Source organism: Eucyclogobius newberryi, unplaced genomic scaffold (assembly GCF_026437365.1).
Source record: "Eucyclogobius newberryi isolate DKJ021-1_F unplaced genomic scaffold, fEucNew1.0.hap1 SCAF_4, whole genome shotgun sequence".
Classification (NCBI taxonomy): Eukaryota; Metazoa; Chordata; class Actinopteri; order Gobiiformes; family Gobiidae; genus Eucyclogobius; species Eucyclogobius newberryi.
In genome coordinates, this window is record NW_027316056.1 from 35218806 (window position 1) to 35244125 (window position 25320).

The 25320-nt window shown below is 44.6% G+C and overlaps 1 protein-coding gene across 3 annotated transcripts; it reads right to left on the bottom strand.

Annotated features, from left to right (window-relative positions):
- Positions 1-1557: 1557 nt before the first annotated feature.
- On the bottom strand, positions 1558-24630 carry LOC140378292 (uncharacterized). Of its 3 annotated transcripts, none has more exons than XM_072464069.1 (8): positions 24472-24630; positions 21475-22953; positions 16233-16338; positions 9530-9645; positions 7225-7344; positions 3889-4127; positions 2149-2220; positions 1558-1691 (listed from the first exon to the last, which is right to left on the bottom strand). In XM_072464069.1, the coding sequence occupies exons 1-8, from the start codon at positions 24586-24588 to the stop codon at positions 1673-1675; spliced, it is 2268 nt and encodes a 755-aa protein (XP_072320170.1). In that variant the 5' UTR covers positions 24589-24630; the 3' UTR covers positions 1558-1672. The 3 variants fall into 3 exon arrangements, with proteins under 3 accessions (XP_072320170.1, XP_072320169.1, XP_072320171.1); XM_072464068.1 differs by having other exon boundaries at positions 7225-7347; XM_072464070.1 differs by lacking the exon at positions 7225-7344.
- Between the last annotated feature and the right edge of the window lie 690 nt (positions 24631-25320).

Sequence of the window (25320 nt, forward strand, 5' to 3'; positions counted from 1 at the left end):
TACAGCCAAACACTTTTGGATATGGAGTCTTTCTGAAGGTCAAAGGGCGTCGCCAGTAAGACAGAATTTATTTTTGTTGCTGTATATTTAGTGTGATCCGGACATTGGACCAGTATTATGGAGGAAATGCATCATGGATCAAAAACAATAGAACATGGTGGACAGAGCAGGCCATTTCATGTCCCAACAGCCGTGACATCACTGATTGTTTCTGTCCATACTGGATATATCGGGCCAATAGTTCCAAGTACTAAGCGAATAAAAGGGGAGACCAAGCACAACCCTGCCTCACTCCTCTATCCGGAGTCCGTCGGTCTGTAAAGTGACCGTTATTTTTTGTTCTGCACTTTGACTAAATAATGCCAGCTATTGAATATTACATATATATTTCTCAGCATCCAAACTAATTATTATAGCTTAATTCTGCTGCTTATATTATGACACCGTTTGATCTTTGCGAATTTCATTTGAGAGTATTTGTTTTGATTCTTTTGGACATAATTGAGGTGTATACGATAGTCTGTATGAGGCACAGTCACGTGGATCCTTCGCCTCTTTAGGTATATTAGAGATATGATATAACTCTGAGTCATCTGAGCTTTTAAGGGCCAACTTAAAAGTGATTAAAAGCAGAGGTGTAAGTGTTTCTTTCTTTTGGTTTTAGTCTTGTTTGGTTAAAATGACATCTGCTCTTTGGAACTATTTTAATGATAGTTATAACCATCAGTTCTGGACTTGTGCAGATGTTTCGGACGCTTGGATAGATCTGAACAGGCTGAGCAGAGCGGTTCACTGTTCAGAACATTCAGCAGCTCATTTACGGACGCTATTGCATTGAGTCATGAAACACTTTTGAACCATTTGACTCCATTTTGCCATTGCCACTGGTTTAATCTGCGCAAACACTAATTGTGGGTTTTCTGACAGTGTTGTGGTTGCAATCAGATTGGTGATACATTTATTAAAAGTATTATATCATATGGGAGTCTGTTCAGAGTGCACATTGTAAACACGTCCAGGAGTCGGTGGAATTCTTCAATCGTCCAAGTGCGGTCCATGGGCGAAAGAGTTTCCAATGCAGTCAATCTGGACAAGGTTTTTGTCAATTTCCTGGATCTGGATTTACAGAAAACTCCCTTTGAATCGTTTTACCTCAAACTCTAGGAACATTGACATTTGAGAGAAGACTGAAATATGAACTGATAAACTAACACTACAGACATTTCAGAACACAGGTGGAGGTCGACAAATATATTACAGCAAACTACTTAACATCACTTCAGCTGAACATCAAACTGTAACGTTTATGTCAAATCGCAAAGATGATTGTTGTCTCAAAAAACTCAATTTGCAATTTTGATTTGAATGCTACATAGTGTACAACCATAGTTCAATCTGCATCACTGTTTGTCAGCACCCTCCTCCTGCTCTTCTTCCTCCTCCTCCTCCTCCTCCTCTTCCTCCTCTTCCTCCTCCTCCTCCTCCTCCTCCTCTTCATCCTCCTCCTCCTCCTCCTCCTCCTCTTCCTCCTCCTCCTCCTCCTCCTCCTCTTCATCCTCCTCCTCCTCCTCCTCCCCCTCCTCCTCCCACTCCTCCTCCTCTTCATCCTCCTCCTCCTCCTCCTCCTCTGGTCCACAGTCTGGGACCCACAGGCCGGAGTCGATGCATCTCCTCAGGTGGTACTTAGCTTCCTGTCCATAAAAAATACCAATTGAAAAATATAATGTCGTGTGCAACAAAGACAGAATTGACATGCGGTGAGTATGAAGTGGGACGCTTCTCGAAAATACCGCTTTTGAATGTTGGTACTACAAATATATTTCTTTGTAGTAACACTTTTTCACGGCTAACATTCATATCATCATTTGTCACGATTGAGGAAACGATCTCCTATCCATAAAACCTATTACTTTTAACTCTGCACACGTAAATGAATAGTAAAAGGTCAATTGTGAGAACGTTTTAAAATACAAAGGATAAAACTTGACTTATTGTCCCACTTTACCCATATTCAACCTACATAGTACAGCTTTATTGTGTGAGTAAAGTAACGGAACAAAATTGCATTCAAAACTTCATCCAGTCAAAGGTCAAAAGATGCTAATGTCTGGAGCAGTGTGGTGTTTTGGCGCCCCCTGGTGTCTTCACCTCGGGGTGCAGCGTGTCCATGGCCCTCTGCAGCAGCTCCATGTTTCGCTCATCAAAGCCTCTCTGCATGTCCTGGAACAGTCACAAAGCCGTGTTAGATGTCCTCTCCAGAGTCTGCAGAGTCATGGGGACATTAGAGTGACACTGATGTGTATCACTGCCCCACTGCTGCCAGTAGAGGGAGACAGAGCGCTGCAAAACAAGACTAAATAAGTCCCTTTAATAACGCCAGGTTTAGGGGTTAAAGGTCACATACCATGCTTTTTCCAGGTATTTAGTATTTAACTACAACCGTATCATTATCATTTTAAACCACAATATTGACCTAAAACCGTTTAATATCCGAAACAGGCCCACTCACTTCCTGTTTCACATTTCACTGACCCAAGCAGCAGATTGTCATTTACATGTTTTCAGTTTTGAAAAATGTTCCTTTTACAGTTTCTTCTTTAGATTTAGTCTTTATTTGATGCACGTTCACACAGAGCAGGAACTGTGGACCAGGGCCACACAGCTCAGACCTGGAACCTTTCGGTGACACAAGCACATGTGCAACACTGAACCTCTGGCAAATATATTTGGTTCATTTTCAAACTGATCCACAAGGAAAATGACTTGGACAAAGTAGCTCCAAAAATAAAAACTTGTATGTATTATATAAAATTATGCAAAACTGTGTTTTATTATGTGCCTCGTAGTTTTATGCAGCAGCGGCTGGTCCATTAAGGGCGCTGGCCCCTGTCATTCTGCCAACTACGTACATTTGTTTTGTGTCTAAAAACAATATAATTGTAAAAATATCTTATATTCAAATTAGTGTAAATGTGTAAAATAATAATATGTATCCATAGATATAGATGTATACTTTGTTTGCGCGCCGCGTGGTCTGCTGCGCAGCCTGCGTCACTTTTCTACGTAGCCGTGGGGCGGTTTGAAAAGCGCCCCAGAGCCTCGTAGAAAATCAATGGGGATTTTTAGCCAATCAAATCACAATCAAAAGTGACTATGTCACTATGGTTTTCTCCATAGGGAAATAGCGACTATGGGGCGCTCCAGAAAGCTCCTTTTGAACGTAGTAGTTACGCCATGGAGCTACGCTTTTTACGTTAGAGACACAGACATGTGCGCGCGCCTACGCGGAAGTGCATCACGCGCCGTGTTTTCCGTGTTTATGTCGTCAAACTGCATCTACAGAGTCTTTGACAAAAGGTACGTCCAAAACGACTCAGAATGAGCTACTCAACTGTTTTCTGCTTTATTCGTGTTGAAATGAAAGCGGCTGATTTCGTATCAATCCGAGCCGAGACATGTGTCTGTCAAACCCCGTGCTCCGTTACCATGACAACAAACACGCAGTTTTTTTTGTTTATTACTTGCATAAGGCTAACGCTAAGCATTAAGTATCGCTTAACTTCTATTGATAAAAATATGCTTTTGTTATTAGAAAACCCATGAAAGAAAGCCATAAATGACAACTTTCCATACAGCAATAATGGCTGTGATGATCCATACAGTCAATGTTAAAAATTGTAATTTTGGACATTTAAAAACAAAAACACGGTCATGTCGAATAGCCCCCCCTATAATTTGTACCACCAGCCGCCACTGGTTTTATGTGCAGATTTACATTGTTCAAAAGGAAAAGGACGAAGGGGAAAAAGTCGGACCCACTTTCAGGGGGACGGGCTCTGACTGAACCTGCTACTGTTGTTACTGAAATGCCTATTGTAAGTTGTGGACCTGTGGCAGGGAGTTGTAGACTTCCAGACCACCGGGCCCCATCCTCTTCTGCCTCGGCTCCTCCACTTCTCCCTCCTCTCCCGCCTCTCCTCCTCCTCCTCCTCCTCCTCCTCCTCCTCCTCCTCCTCCTCCTCCTCGCTCGTCTGGGCCTCTCTCCAGCTCTGGGCACAGCTCCACGCGCGCTGCTTCAGTAACTCCAGCTCTTTGTTAAAGACATCCAGGTACAGTTGATCTGCAGTCTGATAAATATGGAAGATCATTATGTTTAATCAGAATCCTGGTGAATTTCACTTTGAATTGCACTGAATTGCTCTCGTCCTGAATTTCAGACACTGAATTTTGCAGAAGACGTTTGACTGACCTTTTATTTTAAATATTCAACGTATCGATTTAGGCCAGATTAGCACATTAGCACTTGTTTTATGAAACCAATCTAATTAGAACAGCGTCATCAGAACCTCACCTCTTTGATTCCTTAACTCTAAGCTCCACCCACAGTAGAGAAAGGCTGAATCTTTGCAGAAATGTTTCCCTGAAAATTGAATAAAAAATGTGTTTCTTGTTTTTTGATCCTTCATGCGTTTCCTTTGCGTGAATACAAAAAGTAGGTTCACTTACATCGTTTTTCCATTCAAAGCACTTGTTTAAAAATGTCCATGTTAAAAGATAATCGTATCCTGTATTTCCCATATAAAGTGATTTCAGTCATTAACAGCCTAAATTGAAAAAAACTAAACAAAACAAAAAACTCCAGGAAGTTTTTGGATCACAGAGTCCAAAAATAATCAACGTGTTTTTGGATCATTAAAGGTTGAATGGACGATTTTTTTGGCCCAAATCTGAGTCTCATTTCCTCGTGGCGTGGACGGCCGATTAGTCCTGCCACGTATCAATCATAAAACACACCTACCGCTCACCTGCAGCCGCGTGTGGCTCGCCCCCACGTTTCCTCGTGTCCAAGCGTATTGATCTATCATAATATAGTTCCCTCAGTGTACGGGGCAAAATGAAGACGGAGAAAGACAGTTCGAGCTGACTCTGAAGAAGACAGAAATCTACGGGAGACGAGAGATGCGATGCGATCCGTTGCGCTAATAAACAAACTCACGTGTGTGTTGTATCAGTCCACACGGGGGAGTGGCATGAGCACTTCAGCCTGAGTTCTCAAATCACCGAAAAATCGTCCATTGCGGCTTTAACTCATGTTCTTATCATACATTTGAAAATTAGCTTAATTTCCCATTGAAACACCTGTGTCAAAAAAAACAACAACTGTATTTCCCATAAAAATGTTTGCCTGACCCGCCAGCCCCGCCCACATTCTGTTCGAATGCGTCTCGGTCTGGACTCAGAGTCAATAGCCAATGAGATCGTCGGTAATCCAGTTACCGACAACGCGTCACACTGAGATACGGAAGTAGCTCTTCACCCCCGTTCCAAAACAGTCAAGATGGCGTGACCCGGCTCGTGACCCGGCTCGTGACCCGGCTCGTGACCCGGCTCGTGACACGGCTCGTGACACGGCTCCTGACCCGGCTCGTGACCGAGTGTTTACTTCTGCTCTCGCTTCAGTTTGAACAATCAGGAAAGTCCGCTCTACTCGCCGTGATGAACGTGCGTTAGATGTGGTTATACGAAGGGCGTCATCGCGATTCAGGAGACATTTTCTGCGTTCAGGAACGGATAACGCGGAACACGCCTTGTTGACATGGGCTACGTAACATCCGGTTAAGCGTGTTGCGTTTTGCGTCACTTCTAGGTTTATGTGATTGGTTCTGTCTCTGCTCTAAACTCCGCCCTAGAAATTGAACCTCAGCAGTCGAGCCCCCGACCCACACGGTTTAGATAAGTAGTTTACCAAAACGTGTTGGGAACGGCTGGTCAGGCAACAAAAATGATGCAAAGGGATTTTAGTTTGTACCAATATCAATGGCCCGAGACAACCCAAAAATCATCTTTTAGCATGATGTTATTTATTTTAAAATGTGCGCCAAATCACATGTTTAGCCATTTTAGATTCTAGAGGAACACACGGGTCTGAGAAGCTCCAGGACACATTTGTTTATGATGGAAACTGACTTCACGAAGATGAGTTTGAGTTTTGCATCTTGACAGTCGATTGTTTTTTTTTTTGGTAATTGTGATCCTGAAATCTTAAAATACATTTATTAAGAAACACGAGCAAGAACAGTAATCTAAAAACCTGAGGGTAAAAGGTGATTTTTTTTCTTATTCCTTTTGAAAAACACAAAATTCTGCAACTGAAATTCAGGATTAAACAATTCACATACAATAAGGTTTTTCAAGGTTAAAATATTCTAACTGAGATATTCACCAGCTTTTGAACTCCCAGCCTGAGCACACGAATGATCTCACACAGATAAACACCACGCTGTTGTCACGCATTTGAAACGTGGATTGTTTTCTGTGTTGGACTGTTTAAGTGATCACAATTTGAGCAAATTATGATTTTGTAGTAACATTTTCTGCCTGTGAAGGTGCCGACCACGTGGAACATGGTGGACTCAGACACCTGGTGAGGGACTTTCAACTAGTCATGGTTCTTGACCGGAAAAGAGTCTTGGACGGGATGAGTATCTCAGAGTTACTTTATTTCACGGATGTTGTGAAAAAGGCAATAAAAAAGCTCTCAATCGACTTCATGTGTATTTGTTTTTTAAGATGAGACACTGCAGCTGAAGAGCATTTTTTTTTTTTTTAGATTGAAACTTCTCTTTAGTTCACTTAAAGTAAAGAAATTTACAGAAGTAAAGAAACAAGGTTTTTCATCTTCTATTATTTTTAAATAAAAATAAGACATTTGATATGTAAAATTTGTCAAAATGGCACATTTTGGGGGGGAAATGGACAGAGCAAGCTTCAGCTTCATTTTGTCGGCATATTAGATTTACTTGTAGCTTATTTAATATTTGCGTAAACTGAAAATCTGTGTAACAATTCTAATTTTGGATCAAACCCTTCTGATGGTCGGTCCGGTCAGACCAAGTCCAGTTTGGTGTGTGTAGGTGCTACTGTAAGGCCTGATCTCTATGTCTCAACAGCCTCCGAAGTTACAATGTCCCAAATAAATCTATGAATGAAATAATAAAACAAACATTTTAACAAATTGTTTTCCCCTTAATTATAGACAATAATGTCTCTTTGGAAAAAAATATTCTCAGCCTTCAACCTTCAGCTTCAGGACAAACTGCAGGAGCAGTGAAGGATCCATCTCCATATGATGAGAACTATGTCATTATTACTCAGATCCAGATTCATATTCTGTATTTTTTTCCTGTAAAAGTATTAAAGTGTAAGTATGTGATTGTAAGTAACCTTGATCCTGGAGAAGAAGAGTCTGAAGCAGCCTCTGGGATCAGCTTTGAGCGTCTCAGCCAAGTCCAGGATGAACTTCATGACAATGGCCTGATGAGCCACCGGCCCCATCAGAGCCTGCTTCTGTGCACACACAACATCACGCCTGGCATTAGATCAGGCACCAGCTAACTCACGGAAGTCAGAATTCCAACAGGGACGGAAGTTACAGAATCCAAAATGGCGGCCCTCGTGGTGGCACAAATCACCAAATCAATCATCTTAAAAGACAATAATTATATGGCGGCCCTCGATACGCTTCAGACACTGGGTTAGGGTTAGGATTAGGGACAAGAGAGCAGATTTGGACCCAAGAGAGAAAATTATTGCCTGAGCTGTATCAGTGGGACCAATCTTGGTAGCCGCCATGTTGGGGTCAGTAACTTCCGTTTTGGTCGTCGCCATATTGGAATTCTGTATTACACACTATATGTGCTGTTACACTAGGGGTGGGCAAACTACGGCCCACCCCCTACAAACCTTTCAATCCGGCCCGCCAAGCTTGTCCAAGTAATATTTAAAAAAAAATAATAATAATCTTGCCCTCAGGCATCTGTCTGCACTTGTATCCTTAATAATATGATGTGAAATGACTTAAATAATAGATTCAAAAGCCTATATTTGACAGAAAAGGGATATTTTATTTGATATTTAATTTTTGGGATTTATTTTTTTTTCACACCAGTGGGCCGCGGGCCGGCTCTCCGCTACTTGCCTGGATTCGAATATGGCCCTCGGAGGAAAATAATTGCCCACCCCTGTGTTACACACTGTATGTGCTGTTACACACTGTATGTGCTGTTACACACTGTATGAGCTGTTACACACTGTATGTGCTGTTACACACTGTATGTGCTGTTACACACTGTATGAGCTGTTACACACTGTATGTGCTGTTACACACTGTATGTGCTGTTACACACTGTATGAGCTGTTACACACTGTATGTGCTGTTACACACTGTATGTGCTGTTACACACTGTATGTGCTGTTACACACTGTATGTGCTGTGTGCTGTTACACACTGCATGTGCTGTGTGCTGTTACACACTGTATGTGCTGTTACACACTGTATGTGCTGTTACACACTGTATGTGCTGTGTGCTGTTACACACTGTATGTGCTGTTACACACTGTATGTGCTGTTACACACTGTATGTGCTGTGTGCTGTTACACACTGTATGTGCTGTTACACACTGTATGTGCTGTTACACACTGTATGTGCTGTGTGCTGTTACACACTGTATGTGCTGTTACACACTGTATGTGTGTAACAGCTGTAACTGTGTATATATATATATCAAAAGTCAAAAAGAAAAACTATTTTAATCTGCTATGATTAAATAAATAAATATGATTAATGTACACAAATTTACAGCTGAATTTACATATGTAGTGCAGAAAGTGAACATTGCAGTGAGTGATAGAATTATGGTTAAAGTGACGGCCGTGGCTACAGAGCCGTGGTGAAATAGCCCAGCAGTTTCAGGAGCCGCGGCACGGCCATATAGCCTCATGACTAACCCTAACCTTAACCTTAACCCTAACCCTAACCCTAACCCTAACCCTAACCTTAACCCTAACCCTAACCCTAACCTTAACCCTAACCCTAACCCTAACCTTAACCCTGACCCTAACCCGGCGCGGTCTAACACGATGCAGTCAATTAGCCCAGCAGTTTCAGGAGTCGCGACACGAAAAAGCCTAGCAGTTTCGGCCGCGCGCTGCGGCTCTGTAGACGCTCCCAAAAGTGACAGTGTTTAAGAAGTGTTCATGTGTCCAGAGGGAAAGAAACTGTTCTTGTGGAGGGAGGTTCTGGCCTCTTGCCTGAGGGGAGTGGCCTCCTGCCTGAGGGGAGTGGCTCAAATAGTCCTGTCCAGGGTGAGAAGGGTCAGCTGTGATCTGACCTGCACGTATGTGTACAGAGGGTCATGCGCCTCACCTGAAGGTCTCTTACACATGTACCTTGTTACTTAAAGTATGATACATATATATATTGCCCATGTTGTCGCCAAAGGTTTCATAAATCAGCTGTTAAAAAGTAAAAATGGGTATAAAAATAAAAACTAGATACTAGGTTTTTAATTTATTTATTTCTTCTTTTATTTTACTAGTTGGTCCAGTTTAACTATATATATAGTGAATTATTACCAGAAAAAATACATAAACAGGACATTTTACCTTTCACAAACTGTTTTTTTGCTACTATTGATTTCTTTTAAAAATGACTTTGATCTATAATGTAAAGATTATGGTGTGACTGACCTGCTCCAGCTCCATGACGACGCAGATGTGCACCAGCGCCGAGGCCGTTTCCTCACACACCAGGTGAGGGTGGTCCGAGAGGTACCTCTGACTGTGGTCCCAGCGCTGCAGCAGACCTACAACACACCACAGGCAACACTATAAAGCTCCTGCACATGTCGCCACGCAATCCCAGCATGCACCACCAGAATGAACAAATTGTGGATTATTGTTGCACACCTGGCTGTAGAGCAGGGCAGAAGAAGTGCTCAAAGTTCAAGTAGCCGCGGTGTGTGAATTAGCGAAGTCGATGTCAGACACTGTAACATTTTCTGGTCCCCTGCCCAATCGGATCAATGCTGAATTGTACAGCCGTCTTTCAGCATTCAACAGCTGGTTATCTAGATGGTGCCCTCAAAACAACGTTGTCTTTATTGATAACTGGAGTGCGTTTTGGGGAAAGCCCGGGCTCATACGCAGGGATGACATCCATCCGACTTCGGAGGGTACATCCCTATTAGTTCGGAATTTGACCTATAGTCTTAGTCGTGTTAAGTGACCATCTAGGGATGAGCCCCGGGCGCAGAGCAGCAGTTTAAGACGCTCCTCTGTCGCTGAACTCTCGCCCGCTCTGTCACATGTGAAGTGTTCAGATTCAAGACAGATAGAGACTGTGTGTCCCCCTCGTGTCCCTCGTGTCCCTCCTGTCCCTTGTACAAATAATGCCAAAAAGTCACATCTCAGAAAAACTATTTCAGGCATAAGACCAAATAACTTAAGGAAAATCACAAATGACACAAATATACAAATGAATAAACACGTAAAATGTGGACTGCTAAACATTAGAGCAATTTCCTCCAAATCGCTCTTAGTTAATGAATTAATTAGTGACTATAACATAGATCTTCTAGCTCTAACTGAAACGTGGCTTCAACAAGACGACTACGTCAGACTAAATGAGTCCACCCCACCCACCCATGTTAACTTTCAGACTGCCAGGAGCACAGGCCGAGGTGGTGGTGTGGCAGTGATCTCACACTCAAATCTACTCATGAGCCCTAAAACTAACAATGCATTTCACTCATTTGAAAGCCTTATGCTGTCAATCACATGTCCAAATATGAGAAACCAAAAAGGAGTTTTGTTCATAGTTATCTACCGACCTCATGGTCCCTACTCAGAGTTTTTAACAGTTTTCTGACTTTATATCAAACTTAGTGCTAGCCTGGGATAAAATAGTTATAGCTGGAGACTTTAATATCCACGTGAACATCAAATCAAATCAAATCAATTTATTTTTGTAAGGCCCAAAATCACAACAACAGTTGCCTCTGAGGGCCACAGGGAGAAATGAATCAACAATGTCTGTGGTGGCGAGGGAGTCAGACAATGTCTGTGGTGGCGAGGGACGATGTCCCAGGGTCCTCTGTCCTTAGACTCTCCTTCTCGGCCAGGAAAAACTACAAACAAAACCTCTTTGGGAAAAAAGCGTAGAAACCTGGAGGAGTTCCAGTGAAGGAGAGATCCGACTCTCACAGACGGACAGACGGACACGAGGAGACTGGAACTGGACCCACTCTTCAGGCAGATGAGGGACCGTCTGAGTCGAGCTGGACCCACTCTTCAGGCAGATGAGGGACCGTCTGAGTCGAGCTGGACCCACTCTTCAGGCAGATGAGGGACCGTCTGAGTCGAGCTGGACCCACTCTTCAGGCAGATGAGGGACCGTCTGAGTCGAGCTGGACCCACTCTTCAGGCAGATGAGGGACCGTCTGAGTCGAGCTGGACCCACTCTTCAGGCAGATGAGGGACCGTCTGAGTCGAGCTGGACCCACTCTTCAGGCAGATGAGGGACCGTCTGAGTCGAGCTGGACCCACTCTTCAGGCAGATGAGGGACCGTCGGAGTCGAGCTGGACCCACTCTTCAGGCAGATGAGGGACCGTCTGAGTCGAGCTGGACCCACTCTTCAGGCAGATGAGGGACCGTCTGAGTCGAGCTGGACCCACTCTTCAGGCAGATGAGGGACCGTCGGAGTCGAGCTGGACCCACTCTTCAGGCAGATGAGGGACCGTCCACACAGGGCAGGGACCACTTCACCAGGGGAGGGGCATCTGGGTCCACAGGTCCTCAGGAGTGAGAGAAAGAAAAGAAGGCGGTGAACAGTTTGCAAGTGGAATCAAAAAATAAATATTGTTTGATAGCATAAGTAGTCAGAAGAAGAAGAGGATAGTGCTCAAGCTGTCATACTTCCCCCAGCATAGTTACTCCTAGGGCAGCGTAGCTGAAGCTGTGGGTTTATGTTTCTGTTCCTAACTAGTCTGACCATAAGCGATTTCGAAGAGGAACGTTTTAAGCCTGGACTTAAATGAAGAGACTGTGTCAGTATATTTAACATGGGTCGGGAGCTGATTCCATAACACAGGAGCTTGGTAGCTAAACGCTCTACCTCCTACAGTACTTTTAGAGACTCTTGGCACCACCAGAAGGCCGGCATTCTGAGAGCGAAGAGCTCTGTTTGGATGATATGGTTCTATAGCATCTTTGAGGTAGGATGGGGCCATGTCATTTATGGCTTTGTAGGTCAAGAGTAGAATTTTGAATTTGATTCTAGACTCGACGGGGAGCCAGTGAAGAGACTTCAGCACTGGCGTAATGTGCTCTCTTCTTTTTGTTCCTGTTAGTAATCTTGCTGCTGCATTTTGAACCAGTTGAAAGCTTTTTATGGAGCTTTTAGGACACGCTGCAAGCAGGGAGTTACAGTAGTCTAATCTAGTCGTTACAAATGCATGGATAAGTTTTTCGGCATCACTTTTAGGCAGAATTCTTCTGATTTTGGCTCTTGTTGCGCAAATGGAAATAGGCTGTTTTACAAGCTTGATTTATATGAGCTTTAAATGAGAGCTCCTGGTCAAATAAGACTCCAAGGTTTCTTATAGTAGAACTGGAGGCTACACTGACATTGTCCAGTGTGACTATCTGCTCAGATAGAGCGTCTCGTAGATGCTTAGGGCCAAGCACAATGACCTCGGTTTTTTCAGGGTTAAGAAACAGGTAGTTTAGTGTCATCCAGGTTTTTATCTCCTTCACACAAGTGAGTGATGACGCTCTCAGTAATGCCTTCAGCGCCTTGTTTGACAGCATTGGTTTCACTCAGAATGTAAATAAACCGACTCACACTCACAAGAACACTCTGGATCTTGTCCTAACGTATGGAACAGAGATTAGTGACCTCATTGTCCTCCCTCAAAACCCTATATTGTCAGATCATTTCCTAATTACCTTTCAGTTTATTCTTAAAGATCATCCAGTCCCACAAAATAAAGTTATAATGAAAAGGACAATATCTGAAAAATCTATCTCAAAATTCAAGGAAATAATAGAGCCAATACTCAGTGACATGTCATGTGATCATGTCATGTGATCCTGCTGAGAACAGCTTTAGTCCCAGTATAAGTGATCAATTTGTCGACTTGACCATGAATTCTCTGAAGTCTGCTCTTGACGTTGTAGCGCCGTTAAAACAGAAGGTCATTAGGCCAAAGCGCGCCTCCCCATGGTACAACCAAGAACTGCGTTCACATAAAAAAAGAGTTAGAAAGCTAGAGGGATTATTTTTTCGCTCTCACACAGAAGAATCCCTAAAAGCATGGAAAAGTTGCCTGCTGTCCTATAAGCAGGCTCTGCGTAAGGCCCAAACCAGATACTATTCAAATCTAATAGAAGTCAACAAAAGTAACACTAAATTCCTTTTCAGCACTGTAGCCAGGCTAACAAACTGTCACAGTGCAGTAGAGCCCTCAATCCCAGCTACACTTAGCTCTGATGATTTCCTCCTATTTTTTAACAATAAAATAAAAACAATCAGAGATAAATTAGATGAAATTACCCCCGCTATTAGCCCTGAACTAGCCCAAGCTGTAAATCTAACGTCCCATATAAATCCACCTGTAAACTTAGAAAGGTTCACAGCTGTTGATCAAGCAGAGATAACTTCAGCCCTTATGTCCTCTAAAAGCTCAACTTGTGTCCTAGACCCCATTCCAAGCAGACTCCTCAAAGACATTCTCCCCCTAACTACCTGCTTCTTAACCCTGAAAAAACCGAGGTCATTGTGCTTGGCCCTAAGCATCTACGAGACGCTCTATCTGAGCAGATAGTCACACTGGACAATGTCAGTGTAGCCTCCAGTTCTACTGTAAGAAACCTTGGAGTCTTATTTGACCAGGAGCTCTCATTTAAAGCTCATATAAATCAAGCTTGTAAAACAGCCTATTTCCATTTGCGCAACAAGAGCCAAAATCAGAAGAATCCTGCCTAAAAGTGATGCCGAAAAACTTATCCATGCATTTGTAACGACTAGATTAGACTACTGTAACTCCCTGCTCGCAGCGTGTCCTAAAAGCTCCATAAAAAGCTTTCAACTGGTTCAAAATGCAGCAGCAAGATTACTAACAGGAACAAAAAGAAGAGAGCACATTACGCCGGTGCTGAAGTCTCTTCACTGGCTCCTGTTGTGTTTAAAATCAAATTTAAAATTTTACTCCTGACATACAAAGCCATAAATGACATGGCCCCATCCTACCTCAAAGATGCTATAGAACCATATCATCCAAACAGAGCTCTTCGCTCTCAGAATGCCGGCCTTCTAGTGGTCCCAAGAGTCTCTAAAAGTACTGTAGGAGGTAGAGCCTTCTGGTGGTCCCAAGAGTCTCTAAAAGTACTGTAGGAGGTAGAGCGTTTAGCTACCAAGCGCCTGTGTTATGGAATCAGCTCCCGACCCATGTTAAATATGCTGACACAGTCTCTTCATTTAAGTCCAGGCTTAAAACGTTCCTCTTCGAAATCGCTTATGGTCAGACCAGTTAGGAACAGAAATATAAACCCACAGCTTCAGCTATGCTGCCCTAGGAGCAACTATGCTGGGGGAAGTGTGACATCACTATCCTCTTCTTCTGAATACTTATGCTATCAAACAATATTTATTTTTTGATTCCACTTGCAAACTGTTCACCGCCTTCTTTTTCTTTTTCTCACTCCTGAGGACCTGTGGCCCCTCTCCTGGTGAAGTGGTCCCTGCCCCGTGTGGACGGTCCCTCATCTGCCTAAAGAGTGGGTCCAGCTCGACTCAGACGGTCCCTCATCTGCCTGAAGAGTGGCTCCAGCTCCAGTCTCCCTCGTGTCCGTCTGTGAGAGTCGGATCTCTCCTTCACTGGAACTCCTCCAGGTTTCTACGCTTTTTCCCAAGGAGGTTTTTTTTGTAGTTTTTCCTGGCCGAGAAGGAGAGTCTAAGGACAGAGGACCCTGGGACGTCGTCCCTCGCCACCACAGACATTGTCTGACTCCATCGCCACCACAGACATTGTTGATTCGGCCCTCAGAGGCGACTGTTGTTGTGATTTTGGGCCTTACAAAAATAAATTGAATTGAATTAAAGAAAGAGTCCATTTTACCTGATTTAAAAAAGCTCCAGATCAGCCCCAGATCAATGAGAGAAGTGGATTTCTGTAACTGAACAGACTGTGCATCAAGCCTCCCATTAACTAAGCTAATAATAACATGTAATAACGTGATACTGGTTTGGATACTGGTTAGCAATCACCGCAGGGTGTCGGGTCAGGACAACATTAATATGTTCAGGTGAGTATTATATATAATAAAATAATATTGTTCAGTTACTAATAAGTTCACTGATTTGCCATTTGTCAGCCCTCAATAAACTGCTATCATTGTGAAACAAAATGGAGTCTTGTTTGGTATTGATGATGTAGAAGGACCTAAGTGCCTTTTGTACAACTTGTACGCTCTGGATCAGGAGTTTCAGGCGTGGCGTTACTGTTTTAATCATCATAATCTTGAATGTTGTAGAATGTTGTTATAACTAATTGTATCACACACTATTACCCATAACTTAATTGATTGGGGAAGCCCCTACTGTTAGTTTTGAGCACTTCCTGTTTTGTGGACTTCTATTGTTTTTGTAGAAATGACTCTTATGAAAGAATGTCCCCAGTCAGACTTCCCTCCACTGTCTCTCCTGCTTTTATATACTCTGAGATATATACTATTGTTCTGTGTGTGGAGCTGCTGCACAGCCAAAGGGATTTCCTGTATCCTGTATTTAGTAAGAACTAAGCTGAGGAGCAGTGCGTTTAGAACACCATGACATGCTGTTTAATGCACTTAATCCATGGCCACAAAATTAATTCACTCTGTGAATCCAAAAAGCCTCTTTACTTTCTGTGAATGTATGACAGATACAGTAAGTTATTTCTGTTTTTTTACGTAAGCTTGTCCCTTCACAGCTGTTGAGCATTTGTTTACCCGTTGCTATGGTGTTATTTAACTGTTCCTGGAACAACGTCAAACAAAATGAACACATGGCAATTCTCACTAACCGTGATTTAAATCTTGTAGTGAGTCTAGTGTGTAGGAGCTACTTTAAAGCCTGATCTTTATGTCTCTGTGGGAGAAAAATGCATTTGGAGAAAATGGCTTCTGAAGCTGAAACATCTTAAGCTGCAGTTTGGAGAATTTTGTTGTTTCCAAGTTGAAAGCTTTTATATAGAGATACAAAACGGACCAAAGTCTATGGGTTCATTCAGGTTAAGGTTAGGTCATTATTATGGTTAAGGTTAAAATCAGTCTCCAATAAATAAATGTGAGTCAAAGTGTTCCCAAAAAACACAGAAACTCAACATGTGTGTATACTGTGTAGAGACTTACCAAAGTGTCTGATTTGGTTGTCATATTTGTCCACAAAGCTCTGCCGCTGCTCCACCTTCTCCTCGTCCGTCTCCTCAGGTGCTTCACCCTTTATGTTCAGGACACTCTGGCAACACAGAATCAATACTGAACACTGCAAATATGTAACTGTGCATGAGTCAACATGGATTCAATTTAGAATCTATCTTGATATGAGCACAACCAAAACTTGGCCCCCTAAAAATCTAATGTACAGACACAAAAAGGCCAACAGGGGGCGACGGCTATAGGGTAAAGAAAGGGACAAAGAGTAAAGTGCAGGGGTCAGCAAGCCTAAATGTTCTAAGAACCATATTGGAGCCGCAAACATGTAAAATCCTCATATAAGCCTTATATGAAGGGAACAAAGGCTGTACGTATATATTAGCTGTTTTAGCCAACTCTCAAAATGACAAAACTGTAAATACATAATGAGCATTCCTGATTAAATGTTTATTTTCCCTGCAGCGCCCCCTGGAGAGAGAGACGCACCACGTGACTACTCTGCTATACAGTATTTGATGCTTTAAGTTTAACTTCTATTACAATGTTAATCTATTTTATTTTGTTGCATTGATGAAAAAATAGAAATACAATTAATAAATCAGATTTTTGGGGTAATTTTTATTTTTCAGGATTCGAAAAAATCAAAAACGCAGTCCTCTTCAAACCTCAATAACAACACAATCCTCTTCTCTTTCCCCTCATGTCTGGGCAACAGTGGAATTGAACACAGCCAGTAATTATATATTTGATCATTTCTTCAAAGTTGGCCCGTCAAAGTTCACATACCTGCATAACAGAGCTGCCTGTTCGACATCGATCACATCACACGCCTCATCACAGGCACTTGAGTATGCTGGAGATGAATAACTGTCCTTGATTTGCGGATTGGTGATGTTTCCTGCCATTTTAATGTCCATTTCCTTCACTGTCTTTGCGGCGAATCCTTCATGTTATTCTGGAAATGTCTTTCCAAATGACTCTTTTTGTTATTTGACGATGCAGGCAATCCTTCCACATTGACAATAAAAGCAATCATCCCTGAATCCTCATGCTGAAACGAGCGTTGCAGGCCATGGCGCAATTTTTTTTGGACAGAAATCTTGAAATTTAATATTTATTATAAACATTTTTACAGCATTGGAAAACATTAAGAATGTTTGTTGTCATGTTTGTCCTCCTACAGAAACCATATTAAAACAAGAAATAAATTTCCCCATCTAAATCCATTTTTATAAATTTTTTAAAAGGCCGTGGCTGGAGAGCCGCGGCGCGGTCAAATAGCCGCGCAGTTTCAGGGACCGCGTCATTTCCCTTATAGCCCGTTATAGCCTCATGGCTAACCCTAACCCTAACCCTAACCCTAACCTTAACCCTAACCTTAACCCTAACCCTAACCTTAACCCTAACCTTAACCTTAACCCTAACCCTAACCTTAACCTTAACCCTAACCTTAACCCTAACCTTAACCCTAACCCTAACCCTAACCTTAACCTTAACCCTAACCTTAACCCTAACCCTAACCTTAACCTTAACCCTAACCTTAAACTTTACCCTAACCTTAACCCTAACCTTAACCCTAACCCTAACTTTAACCCTAACCCTAACCCTAACCTTAACCCTAACCCTAACCCTAACCTTAACCCTAACCCTAACCCTAACCTTAACCCTAACCTTAACCATAACCTTAACCTGGCGCGGTCTAAAACGGCAGTTTCGGCCGCACACCGCGGCACTGCAGACACTCCCTTTTAAAAAGCTCCAGGGAGCCACTATGAGGGCGCTAAAGAGCCTCGGGTTGCCAACCCCTGGTCTAGTGTAAATTGCTGCCACACGTGCACACACCGAGGCCAGGTAGTGCGCAGAGGGAGCAGCAGGAGCAAAGACAAATGTCAGTCTCATTCATGTGCGTAAATGTAAAAAGTAAGTACTCTCCTGTAATGCCAACTTTGTTGCAGACTGCGCCGCTAATTCTTTCTATAATATATTTTCTGCTGCTACTGCTCAGTTGTGCTTTCCTCCGCCATTAACCATGCTGCCCGTGTTATAATGATGTCATAGGATGATATGCACCCCCTGATGGATTTAAAGTGCAACTGACTGTATAATTTGCATTTCCTTTCTATTGTATTAAGATATATATATTCATATACATTTTATCTGCATTTATTTAGGTTGCTTTATATGGTTTGAGGCATAATTAATAACTTGTCTATTGTATTTCTAATTGTATAGATTTGTTCAATTTATGTTAGCGCCGCATCCCATCACAAAATAATAATACTTTATTCTGTGCCACTCATCTAACTAATTAAACCTCTGGATTCGCTGAAGTCTTTCTGACCAAAGACTTTGGCCAGACTCCACAGCATTCATAAACATAATATTTCACAAGTGGTCCTTTGAGCCGGATTTGCTAGAGCTCCATGGCCACATCCAGAGACTTCCATGATGGGCAACCACCCTTCAGTCCCCAGACTTTGAGTTAAGTTATCCAGTCACAAGTCACCCATCTACAATAAGGCCAGTGCCATCACCTATACCCTATGCCGTGCCACAAAGCCCTGGTAGATGGTCCCCTTCCTCTGCCATTCACCAGAAGACAGAATGCAGTATCTTGAGTCACGCTGGCAGACCATCAGCCAGCAGATAAGAGCTTCAGGTAGATAAGTCATGTCCGACTGACACCACATCCTCACAGTGTCCTCACTCGCCCCTCACATCCTTACAGATATACTGCCGACCAGCCTCAGTATAGTAGTCTCCCTCAGTTAGAGAGGATCAGCCCTTCACACTTAAACCGCATCGAGTGGTCTTTGTTCATGTGGGAAAGAAGAAACTGTCGTTGAATGTGAACACCTAATTGAACCTGGAATTACAGCAATTTAATTCACTAGCAAGGACCACAACCCCAGCTACAATGCAAAGAGTTTCTTGGCAGACGAGAAACATGAACAACACAAATGTACAGAAATGTATGCCGTTTTGGGGCTTCTGGCGATGAAGGCTGTAGGCTCCCGGGCCTCCATACCCCCATCTAGGAGATGAATTGGAATAAGAATTAGAAGAGGGTCGGAGGGAGGGGCACGAAGTCGGGAACACCGACATGTGTGTGACCTGGATGCTTAAATAGTGTAGCAGCAGAAAGGGGCGTGAAAGGGGTAAGGTCCTGCTCCCGAACTTAAGATAACAAACATATCTTCATTTAAAGACTCTCCTTTGTTCAGATAAGCTCAGACAAGAAGGCACCAAGGCAGTTATCCAATTTGTTTATTAGATCTCCATCTGAAGATTTGAGCTGATCCCCTACTTCAGTACCAAACATAACCTGTGAAAGGCAGCGAATACGCAGAAGAAGTAGAGTATACCGCAACATATCTCACTTCATGAATCTTTCTAGACATCTGTATTTCTTTAATTTTGTTTTGGCTATTGTTCCTAGGGTATTCTCGTTCTTTTCAAATGTGACGGCCACAGCCACTACAAAGGCTGTGGACCCTTTGCTTAAAATAAAGTCTGGGACCCATGTCTTGCCTGCATGTGCTATTCTGCCCAAGTAGTTTGATTAAATTTGGCCATGGCCTTAATCGAAGCACAAATTTGATAGTGGTTTCTCATTCTTTGATCCTTTACTTGGGTACAACTGCTCACTATGTGTGGTCTTGTTTCTTTTTGGTATCCCCACAACTGACAGGCAGATGAATCACTTTTTCGACCAAACGAGGCGTTGATCTTTATCGTATTGGATTTGCCCCTTCCATCTCAAAGATTCCATCCGCTTCATGATTGAGAGAGGTGATCACCCTGCTTCACGCCTAGTTGTAAGCTTATATTTCAGGTGGATCCCGTACTGGTCTTGATCCATTCTCTGTGGCCTCTGCGTTTCTGATCACCCTTAAAGGTCCCATAACATGCAAAATCGACTTTTCAGAGCTTTTAACCTTCTTACATTGCTATTTGTGCTTCATATATGTATATGAGTGTTTTTTTGATTGATTCCCGCAGTTTTTAGCTATATTACAGACTATCTCCTTTCCGCAAATCTCCAAACTGACGGGGGTGGATGCAAGACCGCGTCATAACCACAGGCATCATCACCCCCTCCCCCTCCCCCCTCTCCACCCCCCTCACCCTTCCCCCTCCCGCCTGCCGCCTCCCGCCCCCTTCCCCCCGGCTCCGCGCCGCTCCAGGCTCCCGTGTCTCCCCATACAAGTCCCGGAGGCCCAAAACGTCATTAATGATATCGCACTCTTTACTATTATCACAATGGTGAAGGTTTATGTGGCAGTTGATGCAGCAACCAGGAAAATAAACGGAGAGAAGTTCTATCCGATACCGAAAAACCCGGAAATAAGAGCGCGATGGACATAATACCTTTAATATAATTTTGTCAACACCTCTTTGTTTAAGGGTTCCCTCGATCAACTTGTGTGGCACTGTGTAAAATGCCCTTGCCAGGTTAATAAATACCACCGCCAGTTCCCTCTGCTCATTCTTGCATGTATTGATAAGCCCGTCTAAGACAAGGATGTTAGAAGCCACTCCTTGGCAGTGCATGCAGTGACACATACCTTACTGAAGGTGCAGTGACACATACCTTACTGAAGGTGCAGTGACACATACCTTACTGAAGGTGCAGTGACACATACCTTACTGAAGGTGCAGTGACACATACCTTACTGAAGGTGCAGTGACATATACCTTACTGAAGGTGCAGTGACACATACCTTACTGAAGGTGCAGTGACACATACCTTACTGAAGGTGCAGTGACACATACCTTACTGAAGGTGCAGTGACACATACCTTACTGAAGGTGCAGTGACATATACCTTACTGAAGGTGCAGTGACACATACCTTACTGAAGGTGCAGTGACACATACCTTACTGAAGGTGCAGTGACACATACCTTACTGAAGGTGCAGTGACACATACCTTACTGAAGGTGCAGTGACATATACCTTACTGAAGGTGCAGTGACACATACCTTACTGAAGGTGCAGTGACACATACCTTACTGAAGGTGCAGTGACACATACCTTACTGAAGGTGCAGTGACACATACCTTACTGAAGGTGCAGTGACATATACCTTACTGAAGGTGCAGTGACACATACCTTACTGAAGGTGCAGTGACATATACCTTACTGAAGGTGCAGTGACACATACCTTACTGAAGGTGCAGTGACATATACCTTACTGAAGGTGCAGTGACACATACCTTACTGAAGCCCTCTTTGCTGATGGTGTCCACGTTCCAGGGCTGACTTTTCCTCTCCCGCCGGTGCTCCTCTAGCATTTTCTCAAATTTCTGCAGATGTGCCCTGAGCTCGCCCAGCTCCTTCTGCGTAGACGCCTTCTGGTGGTCCTCCGTGTCCCGTGCACTGTCCCCCAGCTCCTTCTGCGTAGACGCCTTCTGGTGGTCCTCCGTGTCCCGTGCACTGTCCCCCTGCTCCTTCAGCCTGGATGTCCTCTGGTGGTCCTCCGTGTCCCGTGCACTGTCCCCCAGCTCCTTCTGCGTAGACGCCTTCTGGTGGTCCTCCGTGTCCCGTGCACTGTCCCCCTGCTCCTTCAGCCTGGATGTCCTCTGGTAGTCCTCCGTGTCCCGTGCACTGTCCCCCAGCTCCTTCTGCGTAGACGCCTTCTGGTGGTCCTCCGTGTCCCGTGCACTGTCCCCCTGCTCCTTCAGCCTGGATGTCCTCTGGTGGTCCTCCGTGTCCCGTGCACTGTCCCCCAGCTCCTTCTGCGTAGACGCCTTCTGGTGGTCCTCCGTGTCCCGTGCACTGTCCCCCTGCTCCTTCAGCCTGGATGTCCTCTGGTGGTCCTCTGTGTCCCGTGCACTGTCCCCCTGCTCCTTCAGCCTGGATGTCCTCTGGTAGTCCTCCGTGTCCCGTGCACTGTCCCCCAGCTCCTTCTGCGTCGACGCCTTCTGGTGGTCCTCCGTGTCCCGTGCACTGTCCCCCTGCTCCTTCAGCCTGGATGTCCTCTGGTGGTCCTCCGTGTCCCGTGCACTGTCCCCCAGCTCCTTCTGCGTAGACGCCTTCTGGTGGTCCTCCGTGTCCCGTGCACTGTCCCCCTGCTCCTTCAGCCTGGATGTCCTCTGGTGGTCCTCCGTGTCCCGTGCACTGTCCCCCAGCTCCTTCTGCGTAGACGCCTTCTGGTGGTCCTCCGTGTCCCGTGCACTGTCCCCCTGCTCCTTCAGCCTGGATGTCCTCTGGTGGTCCTCTGTGTCCCGTGCACTGTCCCCCTGCTCCTTCAGCCTGGATGTCCTCTGGTAGTCCTCCGTGTCCCGTGCACTGTCCCCCAGCTCCTTCTGCGTAGACGCCTTCTGGTGGTCCTCCGTGTCCCGTGCACTGTCCCCCTGCTCCTTCAGCCTGGATGTCCTCTGGTGGTCCTCCGTGTCCCGTGCACTGTCCCCCAGCTCCTTCTGCGTAGACGCCTTCTGGTGGTCCTCCGTGTCCCGTGCACTGTCCCCCTGCTCCTTCAGCCTGGATGTCCTCTGGTGGTCCTCTGTGTCCCGTGCACTGTCCCCCTGCTCCTTCAGCCTGGATGTCCTCTGGTAGTCCTCCGTGTCCCGTGCACTGTCCCCCTGATCCTTCAGCCTGGTCTCAGCTTCTGTGATGCGTCTCTTGCACTCGGACAGGTTCCTCTCCAGATCTTTTCCTCGCTGTTGGAAGTGGGCCGTTCGCTCCAGGCGTGACTGTGAAGAGAGAGGCAGATGATGTTTAAAGCGGCACTGTGTAACTTTTCTGATGGAGGGTTGGCTCATTGCGATGTTGTTTTGCCGGGAATGTTACACCTATCTATTAATGATTAAATAATCTTATGCCTTTTAATTACATTAAAACACTGGTCAAGGACTTCCCGTAGTGCCGGTGCACTGGTTTTATATACATTCATCTCATAGTGTATGTGTAAATGTGTTTCTATGTATAGCTTAATTTGATTGAACGTTGTATTTGTGTTTCATTTGGATATCCTGTCTTTGTTTGTTGTTTACTGTTGTGTTTTATCAGGGACCCATGAAAAACAGAACTTTTCCCATTGGGGTTTCCCTGGATACATAAATAAAAATAATTAAATGTAATCTTTTTTAATCTTGTTTATTAAATTAAAATTTTATTGAAAAATTAACAAAAATGCATTTTTGTGAGTCAGCCTTTCTGCAGATCTGACCTGTAACGTTACACAGTGTGCCTTAAATGAGGATTTGTTATAATTAAACATATACATTCCATATAGATATTTAAGGTTCTGTAAATGCACATTTGTGGAGTATGTTTGGGGTATTGGTCATTCTAAAGTTATTGGTGTGCGATTTGACTATAAATGATATAAATAAGGAACAGTGTGTGAGATTTAGAATTTAAATGTCATAAACCTGATCTCTCTCCAGATGAGAACAATTTTCTATGGTTGGTTTATTCTTATGACAAAAACATTGGACATGATGGACAAGTTGTTATAATTAGTTGTTTCAGCTCTCAAGCTGATTCTCCAAGTGAAATCCAGTGAGTTCAAAGCTGTGCAGTGTCCGCTCTCTGATGTGAACGGTCACTAAAGTCCAGCTCCTGCAACAATCATGAATCAGAGCTGGTTTGGCCTTTGCAGCTCAGAGATCCTGGAGCTCTGGAGGAGAAGGAGCTGAACATGAACCACGGCCTGAGCACAAAGTGAGAAGGACCAACACTTGGATGTGTGTCTGCAGCTTAAGGCTCCGACACAGGCTCAGATGAGTGGAGCACAGGATACATATGGTTCCTTTAATACAGTATGTAACAGGCAATCAGATGGGCCACTCCAGATTTATTTCCCTCCCTAGGACAACAGGAGTCAGGGCTGTGGAGAGAGGACTTTTTATACATGTTTAGTCCAATAAAAACATAAAAAATTAAAAAAGAAACATGCTTTTATTTTTTGTCTAAAAGGTTACATGTGTGCTTTAACTGTCACCTAATCAGCCTAACTTAAACCCTGACTAACTCAAATCTAAACTTTAAACCATGTTGAGAGATTTACCTCACGTGGACCGTATTTTTCATTTATTTTTGGGACACAATGACTCGGGTCAGACTAAGATGGCACACGACAGGACGATGCACTCTTCTTATCGGCCCTAATGTCTGAGCATCAAAGGCTAACGAGGGGTCCGGTGTTCACTACGCATGTGCACGCAGAAGCAGAGCGAGGGGGGAGAGAGAGAGGGGGGGGTCCTGACCCGGTGCCTGAGCCTGAACAGACTGGCCGTGTCCACAAACGGGCTGGTCGCGTCCTCATCGTCCGACACGTAGACGTGGTCCCACGCGCTATAGTCGATGCCGCGCGTGGAGCTCATGTTCCCGGCCCAGTCCTGAGTCCTGGATGTGCCGTGGAGGAAAGAGGCTCCGGAGATTCCCCGCCGTAAATCTGATCAGAGACATGCCGGTTACACTAAGCCCCTGTGAGAGCCCGCACGCGCCCCTGTGAGAGCCCGCACGCGCCCCTGTGAGAGCCCGCACGCGCCCCTGTGGGCGAGAGCCCGCACGCGCCCCTGTGAGAGCCCGCACGCGCCCCTGTGAGCCCGCACGCGCCTCTGTGAGCCCGCACGCGCCACTGTGAGCCCGCACGCGCCCCTGTGAGAGCCCGCACGCGCCCCTGTGAGAGCCCGCACGCGCCCCTGTGGGCGAGAGCCCGCACGCGCCCCTGTGAGAGCCCGCACGCGCCCCTGTGAGCCCGCACGCGCCACTGTGAGCCCGCACGCGCCTCTGTGAGCCCGCACGCGCCACTGTGAGCCCGCACGCGCCACTGTGAGAGCCCGCACGCGCACCGGTGACGTACGCGCGTCCAAAGGCTTTCCTACTTTTAACTTTACAAACACAAAAAGGCTCTGCAAATTAGCCCTTGGCTCTGGGCCTGGACACGGCATGGATGACTATGTGTGGCCCTGCTCTATGTTGTGTCCTTTTAAAATAAACTAATCATAATAGTAAAGTTAATACACATGTCTGTGTCTGCACCATAGCAGCTATCAATGAATGTGACTGAGGAATAAATTAAATGAAGTAAAACAAGTAAAATAGTGTCAGTT

Coding starts and splice junctions, on each gene's coding strand:
- LOC140378292 (XM_072464068.1), bottom strand. CDS start 24,588: ATGAGCTCCACGCGCGGCATCGACTATAGCGCGTGGGACCACGTCTAC. Junction 9,646..16,232: donor CAACCAAATCAGACACTTTG/GTAAGTCTCTAC, acceptor GGTGTGTTGTAG/GTCTGCTGCAGCGCTGGGAC. Junction 4,128..7,224: donor TCTTCTTCTCCAGGATCAAG/GTTACTTACAAT, acceptor CATATTTATCAG/ACTGCAGATCAACTGTACCT.